The sequence below is a fragment of the Perognathus longimembris genome, chromosome 7 (assembly GCF_023159225.1).
Source record: "Perognathus longimembris pacificus isolate PPM17 chromosome 7, ASM2315922v1, whole genome shotgun sequence".
NCBI lineage: Eukaryota > Metazoa > Chordata > Mammalia > Rodentia > Heteromyidae > Perognathus > Perognathus longimembris.
In genome coordinates this window covers 1859951-1871265 of record NC_063167.1, presented here as the reverse complement: position 1 = coordinate 1871265, position 11315 = coordinate 1859951, and the positions used below count along the sequence as shown (strand labels likewise).

At 67.5% G+C, this 11315-nt stretch overlaps 1 protein-coding gene across 1 annotated transcript in view; it reads left to right on the top strand.

Annotated features, from left to right (window-relative positions):
* The first annotated feature begins 5932 nt into the window (after positions 1 to 5932).
* The window catches only part of Megf6 (multiple EGF like domains 6), an 80833-nt gene continuing 75450 nt past the window's right edge, over positions 5933 to 11315 (top strand). Inside the window, 2 exon segments of the mRNA XM_048350110.1 lie at positions 5933 to 6042; positions 10549 to 10683. Coding sequence (XP_048206067.1) covers positions 5933 to 6042; positions 10549 to 10683 — 245 coding nt within the window.

Genomic DNA, 11315 nt, shown 5'->3' with positions numbered 1-11315 from the left:
GAGGCGGTTCCCACACTGGCCAGCAGGGGGCAGCATCGCCCCCCCTCTGGGCCCACAGAGCGCTTTAAGCCTTAGATGGAGTAGTTCGTTATTTAACTGGAAGACGGGGACCCCTCAGCTGGCAAGGGTGGATCCTTAGTTTCCTGAAGCTGTGACTTAACAGTTCACATGATCAATGGGTAGTCCTTTTCCTGGCTTCCATTTTTCAGTGTCGGGTTTTGAACTCGAGGCCTCGCACATACCAAGCCAGCGCTCTTGCACTGAGCTACGCTCAGCCCAAGTTCTGGCTTTGAGACCTGTGTGGTGGACATGGAGGGACCCAGGTGGACTTCAGGCTCCAGGAGGGACCGGCACCGCCCTCCCCGGTGTGGAGGTGGATGCGTAGCCCTGCGCCTGGGGCTGTGCGGTGAGAATCTCTTTGACCTCTGCCCCCTGTGGGGTTGGGGTTCAGCTGTGTGGCAGTCCTGGGCGGCTGCCTCTCACCTCTCGGTAATGCGGCGTAGGTCCGTGAGAGAAGCAGAAGTGACTGGAAGGTCTGGGGGCCCCCACCCCGGGGCCAGGTCCATCTCCTCCCCAGGCTGGGCAGGTGCGGACCTGCCCCCTCGGCGGTGCGTCTCAGCACCCTGCCCCTGCTGTAACAAACGCCCCCGTCTGGCGACCCGCATGGCTCACGGCCCCAGCGGCCCCAGAGGCCCAGCAAGTGTGGAGGCCCTGAGTTCGAATCTCAGTACCACCTCCTCAGGAAAAGAAAGAGACAAACTTGGAAATCAACCAACATGCTTCTTGCTGAATTGGCTGCTGTTTGGGACAGGGCTTCAGATGCATGCTTCTCTTTCTAGGTATGGGTGTGTGTGTGTGTGCGCACGCGCGCGCACGTGCAGATACTGGAACTTGAACTCAGGGTGTGGGTGCTGTCCCTTAGCTTTTCCTGCTCTAGACTGACCCTAAACCACTTGAATCAAAGCTCCACTTCTGACTTTTTGCTGGCTAGCTGGAGATAAAGAGTCTCATGTACTTTCCTGTCCAGGTTGGATTTGAACCTTGACCCTCCGATCTCAGCCTCCCGAGTAGCTAGGATGAAAGGCTCACGTGAGCCCCCAGTCCCCAGCTGTCCCCGGCTCTCACCGGGATAATGCTGGACTTCTGGTCCCCGTGGGTGTGCAGAGTCCCGTGACTCTGAAGGCTCTCTGAGAGGAGTGCCTTTCTAGAACAAACAACTCAGACAGGACAGTCGCCCCGGCCTGGCGGGTCCCCGCGGGCGGCAGCTAGGAAGAAGGTTTTACTTTCTCCCGGCGGGTCTCTCTGTTCTTGGAGGTTTCTGGCAGGCTGCGGGCCGGGGTGGCCCATGGTGGCCCTGGGGAAGACAGGAGCCATTTGCCGTGGGAATTAGCCCAGCGTTTGGGTCCTCGGCTCCCCGCGCCATGAACGTGATTTTCTTTGGGCCAAAGACTATTTTTGTTATTCCGGCAGAGAATGAGACCCAAACCGTGAGAAGCAGCGTCTCTCGGACGTGCTTTCCAGGAAGCTAGAAGGATGGCTTGCCGAATGTAAAAATAGGACAATGTCCACACCTCTGTCTGAGTGAGTCTCCAAACCAAGCTGGGTCACCCAGGACTGGTGAGGGGCGCCCCCCCCACCCTGCCCGAGGCGTGGCGATGGGGGGGGAGGTGTACCGTCTGTGGGCCGTGTGGCACTTCCTGCTTGAACCCCTCTTCAGGATGCGGGGCGGCACCCTTGAGGGCCAGACACCCCACCCGCACTTGGGATCTCCACGAGCAATTGGATCTTACAAATGGCACAACAAACCCTCACGAGGGACCGGGACGTCTGTCTCCAGTTTCAAGAAAGATCTTGGAAGGCCAGGCGCCGGTGGCTCACAACCTGTCACCCTAGCTACTCAGGAGGCTGAGCTCGGAGGATCGCAGTTCAAAGCCAGCCCAGGCAGGAAAGCCCGGGAGACTCTTATCTCCGATGAACCACCGCAAAGCTGGAAGTGGGGCTGTGGCTTAAAGTGGTAGAGCGCTGGCCTTGTGCAAAAGAGCTCAGGGACAGCACTCAGGCCCTGAGTTCAAGCCCCATGACGGACAAAGGAAGAAAGGAAGGGAGGGGCCTTTAGGATAGGAGTTTAGGGCAGACTGACTCCACGCCAGAGGCGGCCACCAGTCTCATTCATCTGGGGGGCAGCTGAAGGCGGGAACCAGTGGGCTTCAACCCCTCTGGCCGCCACAAGGGGGCAGAGCCCCCGACAGTTCTGCCTCGTCCTCCCCGGCTGAGGCCTGCCTTCCCCGAGTTCCCAAATAATAATAATGCACCTATGTAAGGCCATCGGCCACGCTCCCACCCCGCTGCGTTCAAACCTGCAGGAGAGCAACGGGCGAGCGGAGGGGGGGCGGCTGGCGGGCCGCGCGGGGTGGGCAGCCGGGGGCTCCGGGGTCGGCACTGCCTCTCACTCTGGGGACACGGGGCAACGACAGCAAGGCTTTGGGGCTGGAGCAGGAGTGGGTAGACGCGCCCAGAAGCGTTCCTGCAGTTAGTCTAGGGAGAAGCCGTCTCAGCGTCCGCGGCACCCGCTCTCCGGGGGAGCCGGCCGGGTTCTCCCACATGGCAGACCCCGGGGAAGCCTGCCGCGCACGCCGTGGGCTCCAGCCGGGGGGCCCGGCAGCCGGCGCCCCCGCCCGCAGAAGGGACACGCGCGACTTCAAGGCCAAGCTTCGGACTTTCGGAGTCGGGAGGCACCGCTGGCGACGTCCAAGCCACCGTCCCACGCCGGAAAGCAGTGGCGAGGGTGACGGCCCACGACCGTCCGCGGCCGTCCCACGATTATGAAAGCGGACCAGGACAGGAACTCCTGTCCTGGGCATTTGCTTTCTTCATCCTGATCGCAGAGACGCGCGCGTGAGAACGTGTGAAGCACGCGTGGACAGGGTCTCACTGGGTGTTAACGGCATCCATGAAGCACCCTCTGCAGTGGGCGCCCTGTCAGGTCCCCACTGCGGCTGTAGACAGGGAGGGCAGTCCCAGGGGTCTTCCGGCCCATCGCGGCCTGTCACACATGGGTGACACCGCCGGCCTGTCCCCGGGAACCGGGCGACCCCGCTGTGAGCCCGGGCCGCCCCTGCCGAGCTGGGGTTGAGAGCTGTGCGTGGATGGCGGTGGACTCCTTGTACCTAGACGCGGCCTGTGCCCCGGAAGGCCTCGTGGCGGGTGTCCCCGCCACAGGGGCTCCCCAGAGCCACACCCCTCCGCCCCCCCGACCCTGGCCGGGACCTGGGGCCGGGACCGAGGGTGGACAGAGGCAGAGTCACTGCGCGCCCGCCCGGGAGCGCCGCTGTGCTCCAAGGCCGCCTCCACCGGGCGCCAGGCGGCCTAGACACGCCCGCACGCACGCACGCACACGCCCGCCCACACGCACACACGCACGCACGCAGGCCCGCACACACGCATGGCTTGCTCTGTTCCAGCAAAGTCACTTCTTTTTCCACTGCTTCTCTCCCAGAGGGCCCTCGATGTGACGTTTCGGGCCCCCCAAGCCCGGACCCGCCCTTGCCCAGAGACTCCCCTCCATCTGCCCACATTCTCCCCTTCCTCCCCCATAAGCGGACGAGCTCCCGGCTCCGGAGACTGAGTCAGCCTCCCGTCCCTGCCCCGGAGAACTCGCCACGGAGCCGCCACTCACCCCCCCGCACTCACACCCGCGCACCCACCCGCGTCACCCCCGCACGCGCACCCACCCGCGTCACCCCATGCACTCACACCCGCGCACCCCCGCATCACCCACGCACTCACACCCGCGCACCCCGCGTCACCCCGCACTCACACCCCGCAGTCACCCCCGCACTCACACCCACGCACTCCCGCGTCACCCCTGCACGCGCACCCCCCCGCGTCACCCCCGCACTCACACCCGCGCACCCCCGCATCACCCCGCACTCGCACCCACGCGCACCCCGCGTCACCCCGCACGCACACCCCGCAGTCACCCCGCACTCCACCCACGCACTCCCCGCGTCACACCCCTGCACGCGCACCCCCCCGCGTCACCCCCGCACTCACACCTGCGCACCCCCGCGTCACCCACACCGCGCGCACGCACTCCCGCGTCACCCATGCAGTCACACCCGTGCACTCCCGCGTCAGCCACACACTGACACGCACTCCCGCGTCACCCCGCACTTCCACACACACACTGACGGGCCGGCAGATGGGGCCAGGCGGTCCCTGGGAGGAGGAGACGCCCAGATCGCAGGGCGGCAGGCCGCTGCAGGCGCGCATCTACATCCGCTGCAGGCGTGCATCTACATCCGCTGCAGGCGTGCATCTACATCCGCTGCAGGCGCGCATCTACATCCGCTGCAGGCGTGCATCTACATCCGCTGCAGGCGCGCATCTACATCCGCTGCAGGCGCGCATCTACATCCGCTGCAGGCGTGCATCTACATCCGCTGCAGGCGCGCGTCTGGTCCGTTGCAGGCGCGCGTCTGGTCCGCTGCAGGCGTGCGTCTGGTCTGCTGCATGCGCGCGTCTGGTCTGCTGCATGCGCACATCTGGTCCGCTGGGTGGGGCCCAGGGCTGAACCGAGGCACCCTGGGGACTTTCTTCCAAGGCCAGGTTGGGACCACCCTGTCTGCAAGGACTCCGGGGAGGGGGGAGGAACAAGCAGAGGGTGAAGTTGAGGGCAGGGCCCGGTGGACGGGGTCCTGGCTGTCTGGGGTCCTGCGCAGTGAGCTCTCCCACTGAGGTCTGTGCCTTCACCCCATTCCTTCCAGTGATGGCAGCGGGGGGGGGGGCTACTCAAGGCCGGACCCCTGCGTCCCGCTGCCAGGTGCGGGGCGCCCTTTCCTCTCCTGGCAGCAGGGACAACCTCAGAACTGTCCGGGCAGGGCCTGGTCCCCATTAACACAGCAATGGGGGGTGGGGGGGGAGGTAGCAGTTGTGGCTCGCGCTGCCTGTCAAGCCCTCCGTGGAGGAGATCGGGGTTCTGGGGCTTTCCGCCTCCCTCTGACCACAGATGTGCCCAGGGAAGGATGGGGGGGACCGGCCTGCCAGTGAAGGGCGCCCCCCTCTGGCTGGGCCTGGCAGGGGCTGGTACGCGCACAGCGCAGCTGCTGGTGACTAATGAGGGCGTCCCGGCTGCACCTCCCTACACCTTCGAAGAAAAGAGCCACGCGAGCGCCCGCCCCCAGGCCCAGCGCCCAGCGCCGGGGGGCCACTGCCAGGACAAAACCAGGGTTCAAGGAGTGTGTGTGGGGGGGGGGTTGCCTCGGGCTCACGGACCCCCATCACCTGCGGCCACGATCTCGGAGCACTTCTGCACAGAAACAGGAACAAAAGGGCATCCAGAGGGTGCGCCCCCAAGCCCGTGGCCAGGGAGGGGCTGCAGGGGGGGGCGAGGGTGGATGGAGTGTCCACGTGGCCACTGCCCCCCACTTCGACTTAGGAAGGAAGAGGAGGCTGAAGTCTGCGTGCGAAAGTTCCAGGTCTGGGGTCAGGGGCGTCCCTCCCTGGGACTGGCCACTGGTGGGGCCAGAGCTGGGCGGGGCGGGGCGGGGCGGGGCGGGGATCTGGGCCTGGGGTACCGCGAGGTTGTAGGTGGGGCCAGGAGCGTGGAGGAGGGAACAGGACCGGAATGGGACCCTGGGCCGGGGTAGGGGCCTGGGCGGGGCCTAGGGAGAGGGGCGTGGCAGGGGCGTGTCGGGGGCGGGGCTGGCCTCCACGGCGCCCGGAGGCGAGTGTCGGGCGGGAGGGCCCTGGCGCGCGCGTCTCGGCGCGGCTCCTTGGAACGCGGGCAGAAGCCGGTTCGCCCGCACCTGCAGGGACCCAGGACGCGGGGTACCTGGGCTCCACCCCGCGCGCCCGCCCGGGCCATGGCACAGGTGCAGACGGCGGCTCGGGGCTGCCGGTGAGGCGCACGCGGAGCGGCCCGGCGCGCACCATGCCTTTCCCGGTCCCGGCGAGGTCGGCGGGGCGCGCGGTGGCCCTGGTGCTGCTCCTGCTCCCCGCGGTGCCGGCGGCCGCCCCGCCCATCCTGCTGCAGCCCAGCATGTGAGTTTCGGGAGCGGAGAGGCTCGGCCGCGCTCCGGGGACCCGGGCCGGAGCTAGCGGCTTTGTCCCGGGGGCCCCAGGACCGTGGCCTCCGCCGCAGCCGCAACGGGGACGAGTGGTCCCGACCTCGGGGTCGGTCCCGGTGCCTCCCCTGCCCCTGTGGTGTGGGGTCAGGCTGACCGGACCTGGGGGGAGGAGGGCCCCGGGCCCCCGCGGCGCACGGGGAGCCGTCCGAGAGGAAGCCGCCCGCTCCCACTTCCTCCCGGAGCGGCGTCGTGGGCCCGGGGCCCCGCGCAGGATCGGGGCGTCGTGGGCCCGGGGCCCCGCGCAGGGCGAGGTGCCCGGCTGGGGCCGCGGAGCTGGTGTGTGTTCCGCACGTGCGCTCCCGAGGGGAAGGAGCTGGGCCGGCCGGGACGGGCTGGGGGAGAGGAGGGCATCCGGCGGCGGGGGATTCAATGTTGAAAGACGATTCTCCAACGGGCCGCCCGCCGCCCTCCCCCCGGCAGCAGCGACCCCGGTGTCGGCCTCCGGAAAGCGGGAGCCGAGTGGAGGAGGGGCGGGAGCGGGGAGCCGGCCGCGTCCCCGCCCGCCTCGAGGCCCCTTTCCAGGACCACGGAAGGGGCAGCTCGGGCCCGGCTCTGCCCCGGCTGGCGGCTGGCGCGGGAGCCAGCACCTCGGGCGGCGCGCCTGGCCCGGAGCGCAGGGGAGCCCTCCGGGCCGCGGGGGCAGGCGGGCCCCGCCCCCAGGGCCCCCTCCCTGGGTCACCAGGCGGGCTGGGGGCTTTTCATCCCCAGATGCGCGGGGCCCCAGCGCCGGCCCCACGTGACGGCGGACATTCCTCCGCTCCCCCTGCGACCCGAGGGAGCGGCACCCCGGAGGGATTAGCCCGGGCGCGCCGGGGCGGGCCGCTCAGCCCGCTCCCCGTGCGATGTGGGGCTCTGGTCTCTGCCCCCCACTGAGCGAGCTGCAGGTCGCCCGCCCCTCGGGGCCCCCACCCGGCCCTCCCTCGCCTGCTGGCTGTTCTCAGGGTTGCCCTGTGTTCTGCTCTGCCTGCTCGCCCGGGCTCTGGAGAGCGTCCCGCTGGATGTCCCGCCCCGCTCCTGCTCTTCCAATCCCCGGCCTTTCCCACCGAGTGGAGGTGGCTGCTCACCGGGGAAGGAAGGGGGGCTGGGGGCCGAGCCTCCGAGGCCCTCACTGTCCCTCGAGGCCTCTGCTCTCCCAGGTTGGCGGAGAGAAATGCCACACACCTTCCACACCCTCCACGGACCATTTGTCTTGTCCACACCTTCAGATGCCTGGCACATCGCAGGCCATGGTCAGTGAGGGAGAGCGCCATTCAGCTAGACTAGAGGAGGTGTATCCAGAGGGCCACGGAGAAGCAGCCTATGGGCGCAGCCCCTCCCCTCCTCTCTTCTCCTCCTATCCCTCCTTCCCTCCCTCCTCTCTCTCTTTTTCTCCCTCTTTCTTTCCCGTCCCTCCTTGCTTGCTTTCTTCTGGTCCTAGAGTTTAAACTCAGGGTCTGTGCATGGCCCCTTAGCTTTTTTCACTCAAGGCTAGCCCTCTACCATTTGAGCCAAAGCTCCACTTCCTTGCTTTCTGGTAGTTAACTGGAGGTAAGAGTCTCATGGACCTTCCTGCCCTGGCTGACTTCAAGCCTCCATCCTCAGATCTCAGCCTCCTGAGTAGCTGGGATTACAGGCGTGAGCCACCGGTGCCCGGCAGACTGCGGGTTTTAAGGGGTGTTGGAGTTTGCGCTTTGCTTCCCCCATCCCAGAGGAGCAGGGGAGGGGGCTGGGAGAGCAGAGAGGGTCACAGAAAGTGTTTTGTCCTTACTTCTGCCCCCTCCCACACTTCCTTTCTGGAGAGCTGTGATTGGAGGGCAGCATCTGGCTATTTTTCCTGAACTGTTAGGTAGCTTCTGACTTTGAGCAGTGCCTCTGGTCTGTGCCCCGACCCCTCCCCGCCACAGCTGTGGCTAGATATGGGGTGCAGGGGGTGCTATTCTGGCCCCTACCCCAGGTGCTCTCTGGGCTTCCGTGAACCTGCTTGAGCCACATGACAGTTCTCTGGCCTCAGTTGACTGAGCATGCTCAGATTCGGCAGAATCCCAGGGCAGGGCAAAGCTCACCCACTTGCCTTCGCCTCTCGATGACGGCTTCGTGGAGTTGCGCAGGGCTGGCCCCTCTCCCCCGAGGCTGGGAACCAGCCGCTGACCAGGCCCAGGACTGGCAAAGATCCCAGCAGGCTCCCGGGCACAGGGTCCTGGGTGCCAAGGCAGGTGGCCCCCACGCTGAAACCAGCCCACTCGACCCAGCCCGCCGCGGGCCAGGGTTTTCCACAGAGCAGCACGAAGCTCCGCCAGGACCCCGATGGCCTCGCCATAACCCCTCCCGCCCAGGGCAGGCTGGCCCCCCAAGCTCAAGCTCTCTTGGGCCGCCTCATGGGCCCAAAGCAGAGTGAAGGAGGGAGAGAATGGCCGGCTGGGGGAGGGGAGGTCAGGAATGAGGCCCGGCCCAGCCTCTGCTGAGGGAAGCTGGCCCTGATCTCGCCCCTGCCCTGGCCTGGCCTCTTAGGCCCAGCCTGGGACTCTTGGCTTGTGACAGCCTTTGGGGGGCTGTGGGGAGGCGTGTCCGGTGTCCCCCCTCCGGGCACAGAGAGGCACTGAGTTCTACTGCGATGGGGTGGCACGCCGAGGGCAGTTCCTGCGGACCCTTCCTCCTGGCTCCATGTCACCTTCCAGGAGCACTGGGGACATCTGTTGATCAAACGCCTGGTGCCGGCGCAGAGGACGTGCTCCAGGCCAGGTCCCGCACCCGGGGCGGGGGCAGGACGAGGGTCTGCAGAGCCCCCACCCGGCCCAGGACGCTGCGCAGCTGCTCACCCCCGCAGTGTGCGGCTCCAGATGTTTGCAGGAGAGCTGGAGGACACTCCTGGACGTGCCACCCCTCCTGTCGTCCCGAGGGGCTTCCCCTTGTGGCCACCCTGGGCTAACCGGCCAGCCTCTGCCCTGGGATGGGAAGTTTGGCGATGGCTGGAGTTAGGGCCGCAGGTGGGGGGCCTGGGATGGGATGTATTTTTAGCAGCCCCTCGGATCTGTTTGGGGACATAGCTGTGCCTTGGCTGCATTGTTGGGGTGGTGGGCAGTGGGGTGGGGGTGGTGGGTGGCCTGGGATGGCGGGTGGCCTGGGTGTGGGGGGGTGATGGGTGGCTGGGTGGGGGCGTGGTGGGCAGGTGGGGGGTGGGGCGGGGGGCAGCTGTGGGAGGGGGACAGTCTGGGGTGGGTGCCGCCGCCAGGCACCCCACCGACCCCACTTTGCAGCTGGAAGCTCCCGCCATCTGTTTATGCTTTCATCGCAGCTGCTAGCGGGCCCTGCTCTTCCCCGAGGGGGTGGGCTTTCCACCAGGCAGGGCCAGAGCAAGAGGAAAAATAAAGTCTCGGGTTGCCAGAGCATCCGGCTGGGGGTGGTTGGCCTGGGGCCAGGGTCTCCGCGGCTGAGGCTGGGGTCCCAGCTCGTCCGGTAGGGATGTGGACGGAGTCCAAGGATACAGTTCTGTCCCTTGAAGTCCCGGGCAGAGCGGGACTGGAACGGGGGACAGGAGGAGGGCACCCCCCCCCCCCGCTGCTGTGGAGGTAGAGACCCTGCACTCGGATGTGCCGGGCTAGCTGGGGTGCTCCTGGATTGGCGCACACTGAGGTGTCCCCGTGCCCCCCGATGCTGGAGACGGCGCCGAGTCTGGCCTGCAGGCCCAGGCTGGTTCCTCTTGGTGGGGCCCCTACCGCGAAGCCTCGCTCTCTCTCCCCAGACTTGCATTTGGGAGTCTTTGCCCCTCAGTGGGGCAGCCCGGGCCAGCCTGAGCCGTGGGAGGCCTTTGTCTGCCGGGTGTCTCTGGAATGCCCCTCCTGCTGTCCCCCTAGGGCCAGTGCCCGTCCCCTCTGGGCCTGGGGGGGGGGGCTCTGGAGGGTCACCATAGCCCCCAGTGCTCTGAGTTCTGTGGTCCTGAGCCGGGGGCTTCTGGAAGGAGAACCACACCGAGCTTGGGGAGGGGTGGGCTAGAGTTTCATACTCCTGCTCCTTAGTTCCTGCCTGCACCCCTGAGAGGGTGACCCCCACCCTGTATGGGCCCCAGGACCCTGGGAGGCGGAGTGGGAGAGCCTGAGCCCCGAGCCCAGTGGACTGGGTGCTCCCTGGGCATGGATGGGGGCCTGCAGGGCTCCTGCCCCCCTCCTAGGGGTGGAGTGCTGTCGGCCATGCAGGGCTCTGGGGGGTCAGGCGGCGCCTCAGACCGCGTGTCGTCCCTGCCTGTGGGGTGCCGTGGCCGTTGCTCCTAACTGGGTCCCCTTGTTCTGGAGCGCGGCGTGGACGGGCGCTAGGCCGCACGGTGCCCTTCGGGTTGGCGTGGGTCTGGCCCCCCGAGCAGCTGGACGGAGGTGGGGGCGGGGGTGGGGGTGACGGGGGCCAGGCTGCCGTTGGCGGCTGAGGTGCTGACTGTCTGTCCTCTGCCCAGGCCCCACGTGTGTGCGGAGCGGGAGCTGACCCTGGTGGCCCGACGCCAGCCCTGCGTGCGGGCCCACAGCCGCACGGCGTCCGTGTGGAAGCCGGCCTGCGGGCAGCAGGCCTGGTGCATTGGCCAGGAGCGCAGGTAGGTGGCAGGGACCCGGGACCGCAGGGGTGGGATCCGGGGTCAGCCTCCGGCAGCCGTGACCCCCCTGCCCGGGCCCCGGCGGCAGGGGCTGGGGTCCGCCCCGGGCTCCGGGGGGGGGGGGGCGGCCTCTCTCACCCCCAGGGGTGAGCCAGCCTGGCGGTCACCCCACGCTGGGGCCCTGCTGCTCAGCAGGACACGGGGCTTTGGGGGGTGGGGTGGGGAGGAGGTGTGCGGGGAAGGAGGGGAGAGGGCTGGAGACTCTGGATGCCTGACTCTGGGCCTGGTTCCCAAGCCTGGGTGAAACTTTTCATTGCTCAATATTTTATTTCAAAATCAGCCTTAAGGAGTGGCTTTGCATACCTCTCCTCGGCGTATAGACTCAGGGCTGTCCAATCTATCCGGCCGTGGGGGTGGGGAGGCTGGCTTCGGCCCCAGGTGGGTGGAGGGGGGCAGGAATGTGTGTTGGGGGGGTTGGTGCTCGGCTTCTTCAGCCTGGGCTCCAGCCTGCGAGGCTCCGGGGGAGATGGGGGCCTCCCGTGCCACCTCTGCCTGCCCGGGGCGCCGCAGGGCTGGGCTGCAGGGGCTGCGTCCGCGCCGGATGTTCACCTGGGGACCGGGGTCCCCACCCT